The sequence below is a fragment of the Camelus bactrianus genome, chromosome 13, assembly GCF_048773025.1.
Source record: "Camelus bactrianus isolate YW-2024 breed Bactrian camel chromosome 13, ASM4877302v1, whole genome shotgun sequence".
In the NCBI taxonomy this organism is placed as follows: Eukaryota; Metazoa; Chordata; class Mammalia; order Artiodactyla; family Camelidae; genus Camelus; species Camelus bactrianus.
In genome coordinates, this window is record NC_133551.1 from 15,946,002 (window position 1) to 15,962,365 (window position 16,364).

A 16,364-nucleotide genomic window follows, 5' to 3' on the forward strand; every position below is an offset into this window, starting at 1 on the left:
TCAGGGGATAGTATCCTGTATAATTTTTCATAATTCAAATGTTTAATTTTGGAGAAACAATCATCTCTCAGTATATTTCCTATTTTTAAAAGATGCTTTTTTCTAGATCCCGTTTTCTTTTAAAATTTTAGTACCTGAACAATTCCTTTCTTGTACTGAAAGATTTTGGCCCATTACAGCAAGAGGGCTAAGACGTAACCCTGGAATGCCCAGATAGCGTCCAAGTTTTCATTTATTTGTTATTTTGCTTACTTAACTGTACCCTAAATATATGCCCCAAATTCAGGTAGAGTGAATTAATTTTCATTTTGTGGTTTTAGAGTTTCACTCAGTCTGGGAATGTGTGGCAATAATTGTTAATTATTTTAATAATAGATTTGTAATATTCTAGTATATCTTGAAATACGTAGCAGAGAAGGTGTAGCCCCTTGGAAGAATTACTGTCAAGTAGCTCCAGAGCATTGATTGGCGAGAACCAGAGTCATAGTGAGCCACACCCTGGGCCTTTCCCCCGCCTCACCCCCTGGTGACCGTGACCTCTGCCAGCCCATTGCTGACCTGAGGATGGATACGGACTCAGTCACTCCCCCATTCCTGCATCCGCATGTGGGGGCAGTCCTGTCAGCCCTTCCTACTTTTCATCATCTATTTTTCCTTCGGTTTTCCCAACAAGATGTTTGTTGTTCAAATTAGTGGGGGAAAAATATATGTATCTACTTTCCTGGTTGTTAATAACAAATTAGGAACATTTTATGTAGATGCAGAGTGTTATGCCACATAGACATTTAGTGTTGCTTCCTGTGTGCTTTGTCCTGCTTTGATTCTTTATGATCATGGGGCAGTAAAGTTTGCTACATTTCCCATGATTCAGTGTCTTGGTAGAATACAGAGAAAAATATCTGCAGTTTTATTTAAAAAAATTGTATGAGAAAAATAGGGGTAATAGTTGGTTTTACTTTGAGATTATTTCACAGGATTATTTAAGCAGCCAAAGACTGGAGACAAGTTGGATTGGAGCTGTGTGACATCGGGAAAGTTAGTCCACTTCCCTGAGCCTCGTGATTTGAGGATTAATTAACATGTGAAAGCATCTAACACAACATCAGAGAAGCAGTGAATAACTGTTCCTCACACAGCTCCATGACTCTTGTCACTAACTGTATTTGGATTCAAATTCAGGTTTGAAGAGACCTGAGTTGGGGAATTTCTATCTTCAGTATTGCTTTTTCTCAAGATATGTTAACAACTGGGTCATTTATACTTAAGATACAGCACAGAAATGACTTTGATACATGTCTCTGACCATCACTCTGATGACTCCTGCCTGATATCTAAAGCCATTTTAAGATACGGGTCTTTCCCTATCATCTCTGACCACTTGTAGGTTATCTCTGATGTGGAAGAAGATGCTGGGGAACTGAGTAGAGAGAGTATGTGGGACCTTTCCTGTGAAACTGTGAGAGAGCAGCTTACAAACAGCATCAGAAAACAGTGGAGAATTTTGAAAAGTCATGTAGAAAAACTTGATAACCAAGGTAAGTACTGCCTGAATGCAGGCAGGGTGAGCCGTGACACTGGTAAGCTTCTGATTTCAGTCCCCGGGAGAGCTGCAGCACGGCTCAGACTGAATTCCTATAGCTCAGTCTGGCGGTTTGAAAAGCAAGACTCTGCCTACTTCCAGACGTGCGGTTTGAACCTCACTGAGGAAGAACACTGTGCTCTCAGAGTGGATCTCTGCAAAGAGGGCGTCGTATATCCATCTGCTCTGAGTGCAGCAGACAACTGAGTCAAGTGAGCTGAGCCTCTTACTAAGCCTTGGAGATCAAGAAATAGTAATCATACAGTATAAATACGAACCTTTTGCTTGTTATTCCTAGATACCTGTGCATTCCTAGGTTCCTAATGATTCATTTTTAAATTCTTTTCAAAATAATAGATGTTTGATGCAAAATATCAATTAGGAGGGACATAATGTAAAATTCATTCCCTATATGTAACACTTAACATTTGATATCTATCTTTCTAGACCTTTCTCTATGTGTTTGCAAAATATTTATTTTAAAGTGTATATAAACTAAAAATTGAATGTGACATGTGTTTTCCTACATTGTGCTTTTTTCCCTTAACAGTGTATTATTTTAGACACCATTTCCTGTCATTATAAATAGTATAGATAGATATGTCCTTAGTATTTTATTTTTGTTAAAAGTTTGTGTGCTTTTAAATCAAGAAAATAAAGGTTTCTGCTCAGTAAATGAGGTCTATTTAAGGAAAATTTATTTAAAATTGTTAAAATTGTTCAAAAATAAAGAGGAATCACTGAAATTATAGTACCAGAATTAATTTACGTGACTATTGATTTCAGTCATCACTGTTTACTAGTAAATAGCAAGTCTTCTCGGACTTCATATTTGTTGAATGCAATAACAGCAAGATTTGTAGCACTGCATCGATCTTCGAAGTATCAAAAGAACATAGCTTATGAATGTTAATTTTTCTGCTCTGTGAACATAGGCTGTACCTTTTTAATTGGACATAACCTTAAGCAAGTAGGAATTGCACATGAAATGTTGGCGATAGAGCTTTAAAAGTGAGGGCATCATTTATTTCAGAAATAACATGAATTTATAGTTGTCACGAACTCCTTACAGCTGCTTTGCTTTTAAAAAATTTTAGTGTTAAAATAATGCACATTTAGTGTTATAGCTTCTTAAATTTTTAAAGGGCAAAGGAAATGACTACTTTTTAGAAAACCTATGAGATTCCAGAAAGAGAAAAGTTCTGAGAGCCTTAATTTTTACATGTATGTTCCCAAACACCATAAACTAAAATAGTGACTGTCAGACTTAGGTCAAATTACTGGTTTTGTGTTAGTTTCAAAGGTGCACCTAGAAGGTTTCAGTGATGAAGACATGATCTCACGACAAGACCATGAGCAAGAAACTGAGAAACTTGAGCTAGAAATTCAGCACTGTAAAGAGATGATTAAAACTCAGCAGCAGCTTTTACAGGTAAACGCGGGCACCTTTTAAAGCTGTTCTCCCCGTGAAGGGTCAGAATGTTGCTGAATCTTACTAGATTTTTGCTCCTTTATTTCATGAGATCTGTAGCACTTGCCGTTTCTCAGATAAAGCCCTCTACTTGCTAACAGATCACATAGCATTTCTAGTCGGTGCGTTGCCAGCCAGAGTAGAAGCATTTGTTTGGGAAATGAGACTCCTCAGTTGACTTTCTGATTCTTTGTAATTTCTCTCCTCTCCCTAAAGCTTGACGTGCTTTCCTCTGTTTTCATTTCAACTTGTTGGAGTGTTGTAGGGACCCCCTGGAACTTACTATGTCTTAAAATTTAATAGCAGCAGCTCGCCACCGCATGTGACGATGATACCACTTCCTTGCTACGAGACTGTTATTTGCTGGAAGAGAAGGAACGCCTCAAAGAAGAGTGGTCTCTATTCAAAGAGCAAAAAAAGAATTTTGAGAAAGAAAGACGGAGCTTTACAGAAGCAGCTATTCGCCTGGGGTTGGAGGTATTTTAAATGACTGGCTTTCCCTGTAGAACGTTTGAAGGTCCTGGGGAGGCCTCGGTAGAGCGCCTCTGAGTTCTGCTTTGCACCGTTCCTTTGCTATCCAGTTTTTTCCTGAAGTATTTTACCAGTGATTTCACAAATAGCTTGAAACAGAAGGGATGCTAAGCACATGAACTGTTATCGAAGGATACTGTTTTGCTTTCACCAGATTTGGGAATTGAAAGAATTTTAATAGTGAAAACAAAATTTTTAATTGAAACAACTATAAGCGTTTATCACCCCTTTTAGGTCGGCTTCCTGCTGTTAAAGATTCAGCTTCACACTAGAGAGCTCTCCTGAGCCTGTCATCTGTCCACTGTCAGCAGGTGTGGGGTCCGGAGACAATAAAAGGGAGGGGGGGGGTGCAGGACAAAGAGCGCCGTCTCTCCACCCCCTCCCCCAGGGGCGCAGGCCCTAACAGTTCACAGTTAGGGCTGTGGTGCATGCGCTTGCACAGCACGCGTTTACTTGGCAGCCTCCTACCTACATAGTTCTTTTCAAAAATTAGAGAAGTGATGTCTGAACATGGCTGACACAAAGAAACGCAGCCCACACAGAAGCCCGTATGGTGAGACGCTCCCCTCTGTTCTTATCGCCAGTTCCTCCGAGGTTACCTCAGGGATTCTTCTGGGAAGTACTGTTTAACTTTAATAAAGTTCAGCCTTTTTTCTTGCTGTCAGCCTGTTGGTTCCCCGCCATGAAAGACAAGGAATTCAGAGTCCTTATCGCACCTCCATCTATACTGGTTCTCACTGATGTCCAATTTCTTCATGATTTTTTTTAAGCTACTTTTTTGAAATATTGCTTCTTCCGGTTGACTTTTTTACTCTAAGTAAATACGTTTAATGCTTCCTTTTCAAGCTTGCTCAGCCTCAGACAGTGCCGGCTTGTCCCCGAGACGGAAGGCGAGGGCATTCTGTGGCCGCCCTCGTCCCGCTGCCCTCGCCCCTCCACCCCCAGCTTGCCTGCGGTGTTAGTTTTCATTGTCACATGTTACCACATTCATGTTCTGGCCTTTGGTACAATCCAGGTGTAAGTACCTTGTCTAGGACTTAAAAATTGAAAACCAGAAAAGGCATTGATAGCATCATGATTATGTAAATAAATGTTACTCATTCTATAGCCAAGTAGTACGTTTGGATGCATAGAAAATATTCTATATTATTAAGGTTTTGCCACAAGGAAGAGAATCTCCCATGTCTCACTGTGTGGTGAGTTCTCTGGCTTTGTTGCTTCCTTTGCAATCTCCTGAATCAGATTCAGCTTGTATCTCATGTTACACTCTTTCTGGGATTCCTTTTCCAGTTTTCCTGTGTTACCTTCTTAATTTTTTCCTAAGTAGAATGTGAGTGAAAAATATACTGAATTCTGGAATATCCCAAAATACATTCATGCTTGATTGGTTTGGCTGGATATAGTATTTAGTTTCAAACTTCTTCCCTCAAAACTTTGAATTACTCCATTTCTTCCAGTGTTTGGTTTTGCTAATGAGAAGCCTGGCTGTCGTGTAACCTGCATTGCCTGGTAGATAACCTGTACTTTGCTTTTCCCCCTCTCTGGCAGCTTTTGGAACTTTATGTTCTGAAGTTTTAGCAGGATGATGTCTGGGTAGCTCCTTTCTGCCTCAAAACACTCTATTTCTTCAGCGTAGGGATATTTTCTCCGATTCTGTATTTTTTTCTTCTTTGATTTCTCTTATATTCTGGGTCTTCTGTTAGACAGATGTTCGGCCTTCTGGCTCCGTCTGTAGATGGCCTTTATGTTCCGAATTTGGGACTATTTCCTTGCCTTTATCTCGTGCATCACCAGCCTGGTATTCAGCCAGGTCACTTTCATTGTTCACTTCATCCACTGAGTTTTTACTTCAGAATTTATCTTTTAAGTTTTCTAATGTCCTTATTTTTGCCTTTTTCTGGTATAGCATTATATTTTACAGATGTTTATAAATCTGATAATCTAGTATAATATTTTAAAAAGTTATCTATGATCGGTTCTCTTCATTTATCTTGGCTTTTCTTCTCTTAAGCTATTAGTTTTCTTCAAATGTCTGGGGGTCCATGACTTTGTGTTAATATTTATGAATGAAAGACTGTATGTTAAGGAGCAGACATGGATTTCCCCCATAATTAGGAAAGTCTGTCTCATCAGTAGCTGTCCTCCTCAGGAAACAAAAACAGGTTGCACCCGCACCTCCTCCTGGCTTACGGGATCTCCTCTGATTCTGAGCCCACCCCCCACTACCCCCTCGCTCCTCTAAGAGATGCTCTTGGGGCTTCGCGGGCCACTCCCAGTTCTCTGCACGAGAATCTGTCTGCCTCTGCTCCCAGAGGACTGTGGGGCCAGGGAAGGGTGGAGGGAAGTACCGGAGACCCGAGGCGTGAGGGAGGGAGAACTGAGAGCTGGCTCACCAGCTGTTCAGAAGGAGGGAGTTGACATGTGCCCCCTTGTTAGGTTTAGCAGGGGTGGCGGCTGCACTGGTAGGTGGTCAGAGGGTGAGAGCAGTGCTTGATGGAGACACATCTCCTTTATTTTTTTTTTCCAAGTGATTAATTTACAATGGGTTATTTTTCTGTTGTTTGTGACTTTGTTTTGTATGTTCAAAAGTTATGCTGATTTTCTGTATGTTTAAAGTTACACTAATGTGCTTACTTTTTTGTGCTGTACACTTGAATTTATTTGGAATTGATATGAAAATAGCAGTTGGCTTATTAGAAACAAGTGAATTTTGTTTTTTAAACGTAATTTCCTTCAATGACATTTTTCTTAGTTTTCTGGGATTAAATTCCTTTAACTTAATATGTAGAGATCGGGAGCAAACACAGATAGCCAGGGGAAGCGTGTGAAATGGAAGCTCTGAATGTGGAAATGCTGATCAGTCTCTCTTTGGTTTGCTTAGAGAAAGGCGTTTGAAGAGGAAAGAGCCAGTTGGTTAAAGCAGCAGTTTTTAAATATGACTACCTTTGACCACCAGAACTCAGAAAATGTGAAACTTTTCAGTGCCTTCTCAGGAAGTGAGTACTTCATAAACTCTTTAATTTGAAAGTGCATGTAAATAAAGTACTGTAGCAATCACCAGTAAAAATTCTCAAATTGGAGCTAAGAATCAACTTTGGTATTTTACGTACTGTAGTCACAGTAGAAATGACAGGAGGACTTTGCATACCAAAGTCAACTTTTGTTGTGAGTGTAATAATGTCCAGTTTTGAAAATTCACAATCTAGAAATACTTTAAAAACTAGATTCTTCTAAACTCTTGTGGACTACACGTGACAGAGATCACAGGATTAGCTAGGTTAGACTCACAGGGCTGGAGTGGGTCTTCAGATTAGTGTGTGCTCTCATCCTCACTTAGGACTGCGCGTGAATCTGGTCTCGGAGCCTAGTTAGTTACCTTCACTATAGTTAGTGCTTCACCGTGTGTACATCTTTTTTCCTTCTTTTTTTTTTTTTTCAACAGGTTCTGATCGGGACAATCCTACAGCGCACTCGAGGCCACGACAGAAGAAGCCTCACAGTGTGTCTGACGGGTCTCCAGTTTGCACGTCTAAGCTCGCTAGGTCTCTTCCTGCTTCTCCTTCCACTTCAGACTTCTGCCAGACACGGTCCTGTGTGTCTGAACACAGGTACTGGTCTCTGGGTGATCTTCTCACATATTCGTAAAATTGCTAGAGTCACGCTGCGAAGGAAAAGCTGGCATGTCTAGGATGGAGAGGAATTGAGTAGATTGGCTCTAAGGGTGGAGAGCTGGAGGGTGGGAGGTAATGCTTGAGTGTGTAGCAGTTCATACATTTTACAAGTATGTATTGGGTGTCCATTGTATAAAGATACCTGCTAGGCGCTGGCAGTGCAACAGTGAACAGGGTAGCTCTGGGCCCTGTCTTCTGAAGCTAAGTTATAGAATGTGATTTTTTTTTAATTTTATTTACAGCACAGTGTCCCAGTCATGCATGTACACACATATGTTCATTTTCAGTAGAATGTGATTCTTTTTATTTCACATCTAAAATACAATTTAAAATGCATTATTATTTATAGGAATTATTTGCTATTTTAATTGTATTAAATGGAAGGATATTGTTCTGACGGTTTTTGTGGAGGACCTGCTTTAGAGTTGCTTGTGGTTTGCTCGTTTTATTGGCATGGGAGGACAGAGAGCTGAGAAAAGGCTCCTCCTCCTGGCTGACGAGGAGGATCTGTGCCCAAGGATGACGCAGTGGACAGAGCTGCTCCCCACCCCCATGTATTGTGATTAATAGTTGCATTTTGATATTGTCCTCTGTCTTAAGTAGTTAAATAATTTTCTGAGATATAACATCAATACTCTACCTTAGAGCCTATTCGAAGATTAATTTTGAACTGAGCAGATAGGACATTCCTAGAGGGGTAGAGAGGGATAGAAAAGAGCAAAGGGGCACGTAGCAGAGGCGGTGGAGGTCTCTTTCCTCTTAGTTAAAGCGGGAGGCAGAGGCACGGGGGCCTGCCAGGCCCCTGGGGGACAGGAGCGGGGACGCAGCGCGCTTGGCCTGTGGTGGAGACAGACCAGCATGGAACTGCATGTCGAAGGAGCCAGCTAGCCCTCAGACCAAGAATTGTTAAATAGATGATATTCAAAACAAAAATGCCTTAAAAAAGGACAAGACACTCTAATTTATAGTTAGTTGGCTTTTAAAAGGACTAGGACTCTAAGTAAACATTGGGGGCAAAAAAGGAGCTGAGGGAAGAGCCCAGGCAAGTGTGGGGACCTGGAGGTGGGACGCGGGTGTCTTTGTGGCTGGTGAGCAGTGAGTGAGCGAGACCAAGAGGTGTGAGGGTGGGAGGTTACACGTTACTGGGTAGAAGTTCAAATACAACATGGAGAGAATTAGGTCAGGGACCCTTGTTATATTTTAGTGGTCCACCAAGAATGAGAGAATATTATATAGTCAGATTATAACATTCTTGCTTATTTTGTTTTTCCTGTCTACTTACAGATTTTTCCTTTTTTTGTTTTAACCTCAGTAAAAGGGGAAAAAAGAAAAAATAACCAGGTTCAGAGTCACCAGCTCGTGGCCAGTGTCGTTTATATACAGCCCCTCTCTGCCCCCCACCACACACTTGAGCTTTCATTTGTAAAATACGTTAGTCTGTACTTGTAAGCCGGATGCTGTTCTAAGGGCAGTGGGAAAACACTGGAGACTTTTTAAGTAAGAGAATGATTTTTTTGAAATCTAAATTTTAAAAAGATTATTTCATGTTGTTACGTGAGAAACAGACTGTAGGAGCCAGTAGTGTGAGCCAGGAGACCCAGTTAGGGGACCTTACTGGAGGTGAGGTGAGGGATGGTGGTTCTCAACTGGAAGATAGAACCATGTCGGATTTAGGCTGTATTTTGCAGTTAGAGCCAATAGGTTGACTGATGGTTTAAATATGAGAAGTTAAAGTTTATTTAATTCACAATCAAAAGATAATGTAAGCTCAGAGTATTTTCTTACATAGAATGTTATTGAAACCTCCAGATTTGACCAGTCAGAACTACACGTACAGGTTTAGACCACGTTCTAGGCACCATTTACAAATGCAGGCGCGCCTCGGAGATACTGTGGGTTCAGTTCTGGACCCCTGCAATAAAGCGAGCATCGCAATAAAGTGAGTTATGCAAATTTGTTGGCTTCACAGAGCATATAAGTTCTATTCACACTGTACTGTAGTCTCGTCAGTGTGCAATAGCATTGTGTCTTAAAAACACTGTACACACCTTAACTAAAAAATGCTGATCATCCTCTGACAACCCAGGGAGGTCATAAACCTTCAGCATCTGCAAAGTGCAGTGAAACCAAGTATGCTTGCCATGCATTCTGCACCTGAAAGAGAACGTAGCATAGTTGCCTCCATTATTTTCACATATTTTAAATTTTTACTTTTTAACGTAATTATTTTTAGCTATGAAATATTTAACGTAAGTATTCCTTGAAGACTGTTTTGTGTTTAATAAAAAGTCCAACATTTAGTACCTAGACCCTAGGGTGTCGTGAGATTAAGTGCCAATATATGTAAAGCCCGTGAAACAGTACTTGGTCCCTTGTAAACCTTCAGTAACAGGCTATAAAAATAAAAATATATGTAAACATAAACGGATTATTAAAATACTCTTCTGTTTCTTGTATCCCACGGGCTACACTGAACATCAGTGGCGTAGAAACAGAATTTTGGAGCGAAAAAAAATTTCATTAAGCTATTCGTGGTTACTGCCCTCTGAGGGTAACACAAAAAGTTGTGTAACTTTTGTTAGCAGGAGAGAAGCTGTGCAGCTTGACGTGGTTCTTGAAATTTTTAATTATTTGGTGTATTTGGATTCCTGCTCTGAATGCACCTCAGATCTGGATTTGTGATAAGATTATGACAAAATAATTAGGAGTATTTGTAGCTAATTCCTATGGCAGCATCTCATTGTTCCTTCACTGCAGAGTAGAATTTTACATAAAGGCTGTGCCTGGATTCCACGCAAAGTAACTCGGGTGCCAAGTTACTTAGAGAACTTAGTTCATCATTGATCTCGTCTCATCTGAGACAGCAGGGATTCTGAGGCTGAATTATAAGCAAGATCCTTTTTTCTTTTTAAGCAAATAAGTGTAAATAAATTTTTCAGTTATGTTTTTGGTTCAGAGTTTTAGAATTAAAGTGACTTTTTTTAATTAGGATTGCCACATTATAAGGTCAAGTTAGTTAAGTGAAGTCACACAAAAAATGAACATTTAGGGAAAATTATTGTGAAAAATAAATTATGTAAGATATTCAGTTGATAAATATTGTTCATTGACTCAACCTCATAGATTTGCAAGTAATCATTTACCTGGATTTCCTTGTTTTGAGGCTGGTTGCAGAGCATACCTCCCAGGGTGTATCTCCGAAGCTGGGGGCTGTGTCTGTGTTCAGACACTAAGATTGTTATTGTCTGACACTTAAATTGAGCACGGTTGTTAGTGCTTAGTGTGTGTTAACTCACTGAGTTCCCACCCCCACCCTTTGAGGTAGGTACTATTATTTCCATTTTACAACTGAGGAAGCTGAAGAACAGGGAGGTGTAACTTGCCAGAAGTGATGCATGTGGTGAGTGGTCCAGCTGGGATGTGAACCTCAGTCATCGGACTCCAGGGCCGGGATCCTTAACCACTCATTAAATATCTACTGGAAGAATGGATGGAGGACAAAAGTGTACATGAACACATGGACGACTGAAGAAAGAAACCATAAAGAGATTAGAAAACAGTGGCAGGAAGACGGGGATGTGAGAACATTAACGTTCAAAACCCACACGTTCTCCGTCTACCTTAGGCTTTGCTTGGGCAGCGTCCTGTAGGGTAGACTGAACAGATAAAGTAATTAGGTGGATAGATAAAGGTGACCAGTTAGGCCATTTGGACACACTGCTATGTTCCTGATCCATGTGTCCTCAAATTTACGTAGCTCGGGACAAGGGAGTAATTAGATTTTAGACACTCAGGCATGCCTGAGGTAAGACAGGAGGAAGAGATGATGACTAAGGTCTGCCTTTCTCTCCCCAGCGGTTCAGTCAGTGCACTGAATGTCACCCCTGAAGAAAGTAGACCAAGTCAGGCGGGAAGAGAATGTGCAGATCAGAAGTGGAGCGTGGCGTCAAGACCTGGGTCACAGGAAGGCTGCCGTAGTGGCTGCTCCTTGACCTACACAAATTCGCACGTAGAGAAGGATGACTTACCTTAGACACGTGAACTGGAATTTTTTTTCATTAACATGTTCATCAAATTTCACATCTGAGTTGAAGCAGGGCGTGTCATAAAGTCAATCATCTCTAATAACTTAAGACGGTCTGTGTTGTTTGTTTGGACTTCCCTGTTCCTCCCCCAAAGAGCTAAAATGTTAAATCTATTTAAAAGGATATAAAAGCTTTGGAGATGTATTTTTAGTAACAGAAGCATCTGGTTCTGTGAATAAAGGAATGTATAGATGTTTGAACGGAAACAAAAGCACTAGAATGAGTTTCCTCTTATAGGTATAAAAAAATAGCACTTTTAGGAAACTGATTATTGTAAATGTTTAATTTTGTCTCATATATAGTTGGCATTGGAAGTTTAGCCTTTACTTGAATGTATACTGTAGATTTTTAACAAAGCAAGTTCTATATTTATTATGTTTAGTGTGATTTGAAAGTCCCTCTTTCATATGTTTTAAATAAAGTGAAATTTATGTATGTTTTGTACATAGATATACATGATTATGTTAAGAGGCTTTAAGATTTAAAGGTTTTACACATCCATAATTATAGTATTTCATGCCAATAAAATTTTTATTAGTGATATTCTGTTTACAGATGTATTAGAGCCATCACCACATTATGTTTAAGAATTTTTTGAACCCATCTGAGCAATAAATACTCAAAAGCTATTCCATGAAGCCAAGTTATTTAGATAATTAACATCACTAACATGACAGTTTTGAGATTTGAATAGCATGAGATTTTTAAAAAATATATAAGATACTGTAATTTTTCAAAAGACTGATGATTTTAGGGTAATAGGGTAAAGACAACAAAAATACCTTTGGATAAAAAATTTAAGAATATTGGCTTAAGATATTTGGATGATAGACGATATTAAGATACTTAAGACGTGTGGATGGTGAGATTCTCCTTACCAGATGGGTACCCATACCATAACACCTGCACCAGCAAAGGCTTTATGTATAGCTGTCAATAATTTTTAATAATTTTGCTGATAAGGAAATCTGACAGTATAAAAGTAATCAGAGTCCATGATCCAGATACTGCGATACTCTGGACAGACTCGTGTCATTTCACTGTCAGAGCTGAGTGCGTGTCTCTTCACGGGTGTTGCTGATAGAACGCTAAGTGCAGGCCCGGGTGCTCTCCTGGGGTCTTCACCGGAAAGCTCTAAGAACCCGGCCCCGTTTGTCCCTGCAGGAGAGCCCACGGACCCCATCCTCACTGTACATGTTGTAGTTTGGGCTGGTCTGCCTGCCCATTTTTTAGAAGTTCAACCATTGATATTCACTCACCCAGTTGTGGCTGTTCTGTTTAAATCTGTCGTATTAAACCAAAAAAAAAAAAAAAAAAAAAAAAAAAAAAGGACTTCTGTCGTCCCTTCACTGTATATGACTCCGTGCAGCTGTGCAGCGGCAGCCACTTTTTCAGGGCAAATAGCACATCATTGAGTATCTTATAAGACATTAGTGACACTGCTCATCAGAGAGTGCCACCTTTAGAGTCTCAGAAAGCTGGGTGTCGAGCAAACACAAATCAGTCACTCACCACGTCCAGCATGATGCACGGTCACTTTACCGTTTAAAATATTAGAAATGATAACAGAATTTCAGAGAAAGTACCATATTCTAGGGGAAGAAACAGCTGGGATATAATTCTTTTGCTAATGACCTATAACGTGATCAAAAAAAGTAATCAAATTTTCTAAGTGGTTGATGATACATTTGTCAAGAATTGGGGGGGTTTTTTAGGGGTTTCCATGATGTACGTTGCCAGAAACAAGCATTCTAATTTTTAAAGTCATTCTCTTGAGGAAATATCTCATGCTATGATGATGAATTTCTGCAAAGCAGCATCTTTTTTTTTTTTCCCCATTTTAAAGTTGGTTGAATTCTCACATTGGAAAGAAACTTTCCTTGAGATTTACATAGAAATCTAAGGTGCGAAAGAAACAGTAAAATGAAAGCCAGGTTCATTGTACTTCTGAAGTGTGTGTAGATCTGCCAGAAGTTGTATGTTTTACTGTTACGCAGCGTCGAGTTTGCTTAGTTCCAGCTCCAGTGATGGTTCCTAGTCACACTAAGCTCCCGGAATGTTGAAGTGGCTTCCATGTTGGATAACTCCTGACTCCACACGTAAAACTCCGAGGATTTTGCTTCCCTCCCCTTTCCAGGTGTTCGCAGTGCACCAGTAACACGGCTGTGCTGCAGGCTTGCATTCAGCCGTGATGAGATGGGAGCACCACGTTCACTGTAGCTTGAAAGCCTGCCTGAGAATCTTAGACATTTTCTTGTTTATCAGTGTGCAAGCTGGAAATACTTTGTGCCTTATTTGTTTTTACCCAGCATATCCATTTGGAATTTTCAAAGCATTACAGTGGCAAAGAAAATTTAAGAGAAAACTTTTATTTCCTACTCTTCAATTTTTGTGTCTTCAATTTATGATGAGAAGCTTAATAGCAGATTAATCCTACCAGAAAATTAAGATTTAAATTTAGCTTATTTAATAGGTATTTTCTTATAGACGCAATATATTAAATGTTTAGATTCACAGAACAGTCCACTGCAAATTGTTTTCCTCATGGTAAAATTAAAATACTTCAAGTTCCATTTTTCCTGCCTTTGCTGACCTGACTTGTTCATAGGCTTGTAATTGTCTTTGTGGGAAAACGTTCCACGGTGCATGGTGAGAGGGAGCGTGCCCTGGAATCCGGTCGTGACTTCGGTGGTGGAGCATTTGAAAACGCCCAGGATGCCCGGAGAGCTTTTGCGGTGTGCCGCCTGGAACGCTGCGAGCCAGCAAGCCCCTTCTGTGATCGCCCTGTTGTAAAAATTGTCAACGCCTGTTGCCTGATGTAAATCATGCTCTTATTTCTAGATTGGATTTAAAATCAGTACGGGTCATGGAAATGTAGTAAATATACTTTTCCCTATATTTGTTCTTAATTTTTTTCAATCTTTTCATAAGCATATAAGGTACTTGCTGTATGTCAGGGCTCATTCTGGTCACTGGGGAGAGGAAGACGGCTAAGCACACTCTCCACCACTGGAAATCTTGAGTGGAAGACCCACCATATAGACCTAAGCTGTAATAAACAACAGGAGATGCTACTCAGATGTTTGGTCTGGTAATAGATCTTGGACTGATGGTTCTGCTCCAGGACCACATATCCAGCCCATAGCAGGGACGTGACTAGGCTTCCAGTTAGAGTCTCTGCATTATTCCCTTTGTGGAAGAAGAACTGTGTAATTAATACAGTACTGCTTTGTTTTATGTTGGGTTTTGTTTTTGTTTTCTATGATCAAAACACCTGCAAAGCAGCATAAGATTTTCTACCCACAGGAACATGAATTATCTACTAGAAAAAGAATTTACAAAGATGGGCCATGTAGATAAGGGTAATGAGATAGTTTATTCTAGTCACTTTTCTAAATCTGGTGTCTCTTTCCAGCTGGATGTAAATTACAGTGATTAAATTATTTGATGTGTATAAAAAGATTTCACTTGACTAAGACTTTTAACATTTACAGAACCTGATTTCAGAGGTCTCAGGACGTTCTGACTGTAACACCAGTGATACACAAAGACCCTGGTAGAGATCCTTCTTGGTGCTCATATTTTGGATTCAGAAATACTTACACCTGCTATGACGCTTAACCATAGTAAGCACACATAGTCTTTGTCAGCAAGAGAGACAAACTGCTAATGAAACAGCACATCCCTTCATTGGCATGAATGGACTGAAATTTCAGGTCAAAATCCTTAAACTCTTCTTTCTCTGGAGGGGTAGGAACCTTTTTTGGGTTTGTTTCCAACCCTATCTAGCTTGACTCCTCCCACAGAGTACGAGTATAGAGTAGGCCATGCTGCAAATGAAAAACACCAAGTTGGTGAGGCTCGTAGAAAAGTGAAATTCTTGCTCATGAAACGACCCAGGTGGGCTGCGTGGTCTGCCTTCATCTTTGTGCCATCTGATCACGTGGACCCCAAAGTTGTCAAAGTGGGGAAAGAGCAGACTGACCGCTGATAGATGTCAAGGACCAGACCTGGAAGAGACATGCCTTCCACACAGGCTTTGTCCAGAACCTAGAACGATAGCACCAGCCTGAGGACAAACAAGACTGGGGAGATACAGAAAGTGCGGCTACCGGGCGAGCACTGATAGCCCGCTGCGTGCTGGGCTTGATTACTCAGAGTGACCTTCAAAACATACTGCTCTGTGCAAGGGGTTTATTGCTGATTATTAAAGCTTCAAGTATTAATGTTCGGAAGGAATGTATTTAAGGCTTCTTTTATCTCCTCTAACCTTTTCATAATACGAAGTTTTAAAATCTTTACATGATAGTTTTACCTATTTACTAAAACATAGCATACAAAACATTTTCTTTTGCTTCAACAACCCTGTGAAAGAATATTGACCTATTTTTAGAGAGTTGATAACAGACTCAGATGTCAAGGGACAAATGCAAGGTCACATAACCATGAGTGACAAAGTCAGAACTTAAAAACCCAGATCTTCTCGTCCCTAAGTTTCAACTTGTTCCAGTCTGCTACAGTGCCTTTTGGTATGACTTTTTAAATGAATTCATTTGATTCTTAACCTATAATCTGCCACCCGTCATGTTCACCAAAGGTATTGATCGTTTGGTCCACACGAGGGTCATCCTTGTTTTTGTGAATGGTGACTGGTGATCCTCCTCGGAGCTGAACTGCTACCTTTCCAAGTTTAGGGCATTAAGGATCTAGTTGAAGTAGCTAACTCAATAGCAAATAATACTCAAACTAAAGGCTGCTGAGTAACGCCACAGCATACTAAGACAGCCTGCGTTTTCTGCCCTTTTTCTCTCTTGACAATGTTAGAGCGTGGGCACCACGTCCCTCTGCTTCTTACACTCACAGTGACCAAAAGCAGCGTTGTCCAAAGATCCAGTAACCTCTTGCAGATATCATCATGAAAAAATGTCAGAGTAGTAGAATTAAGTAACGTGTGGGAGTGTTTTTCCTCAATTTAAAAAGGAGAGCAGCTGCTTGTAGGGCAGCTGGAGATTTTCTAGCTTCCCTGC

At 40.2% G+C, this 16,364-nt stretch overlaps 1 protein-coding gene across 11 annotated transcripts in view; it reads left to right on the plus strand.

Annotated features, from left to right (window-relative positions):
• SSX2IP (SSX family member 2 interacting protein) overlaps positions 1 to 14,242 on the plus strand; it is a 44,132-nt gene extending 29,890 nt beyond the window's left edge. For 9 of the 11 annotated variants that reach the window (XM_074376118.1, XM_074376123.1, XM_074376125.1 and 6 more), the window contains exons 9-14: positions 1,385 to 1,535; positions 2,875 to 3,011; positions 3,354 to 3,527; positions 6,463 to 6,577; positions 7,024 to 7,189; positions 11,108 to 14,242. In XM_074376118.1, coding sequence (XP_074232219.1) covers positions 1,385 to 1,535; positions 2,875 to 3,011; positions 3,354 to 3,527; positions 6,463 to 6,577; positions 7,024 to 7,189; positions 11,108 to 11,285 — 921 coding nt within the window. In that variant the 3' untranslated portion in view covers positions 11,286 to 14,242. The remainder of the gene's footprint in view (positions 1 to 1,384; positions 1,536 to 2,874; positions 3,012 to 3,353; positions 3,528 to 6,462; positions 6,578 to 7,023; positions 7,190 to 11,107) is intronic. The other 2 variants (XM_074376121.1, XM_074376124.1) reach the window with 1 other exon arrangement.
• Positions 14,243 to 16,364: the final 2,122 nt, after the last annotated feature.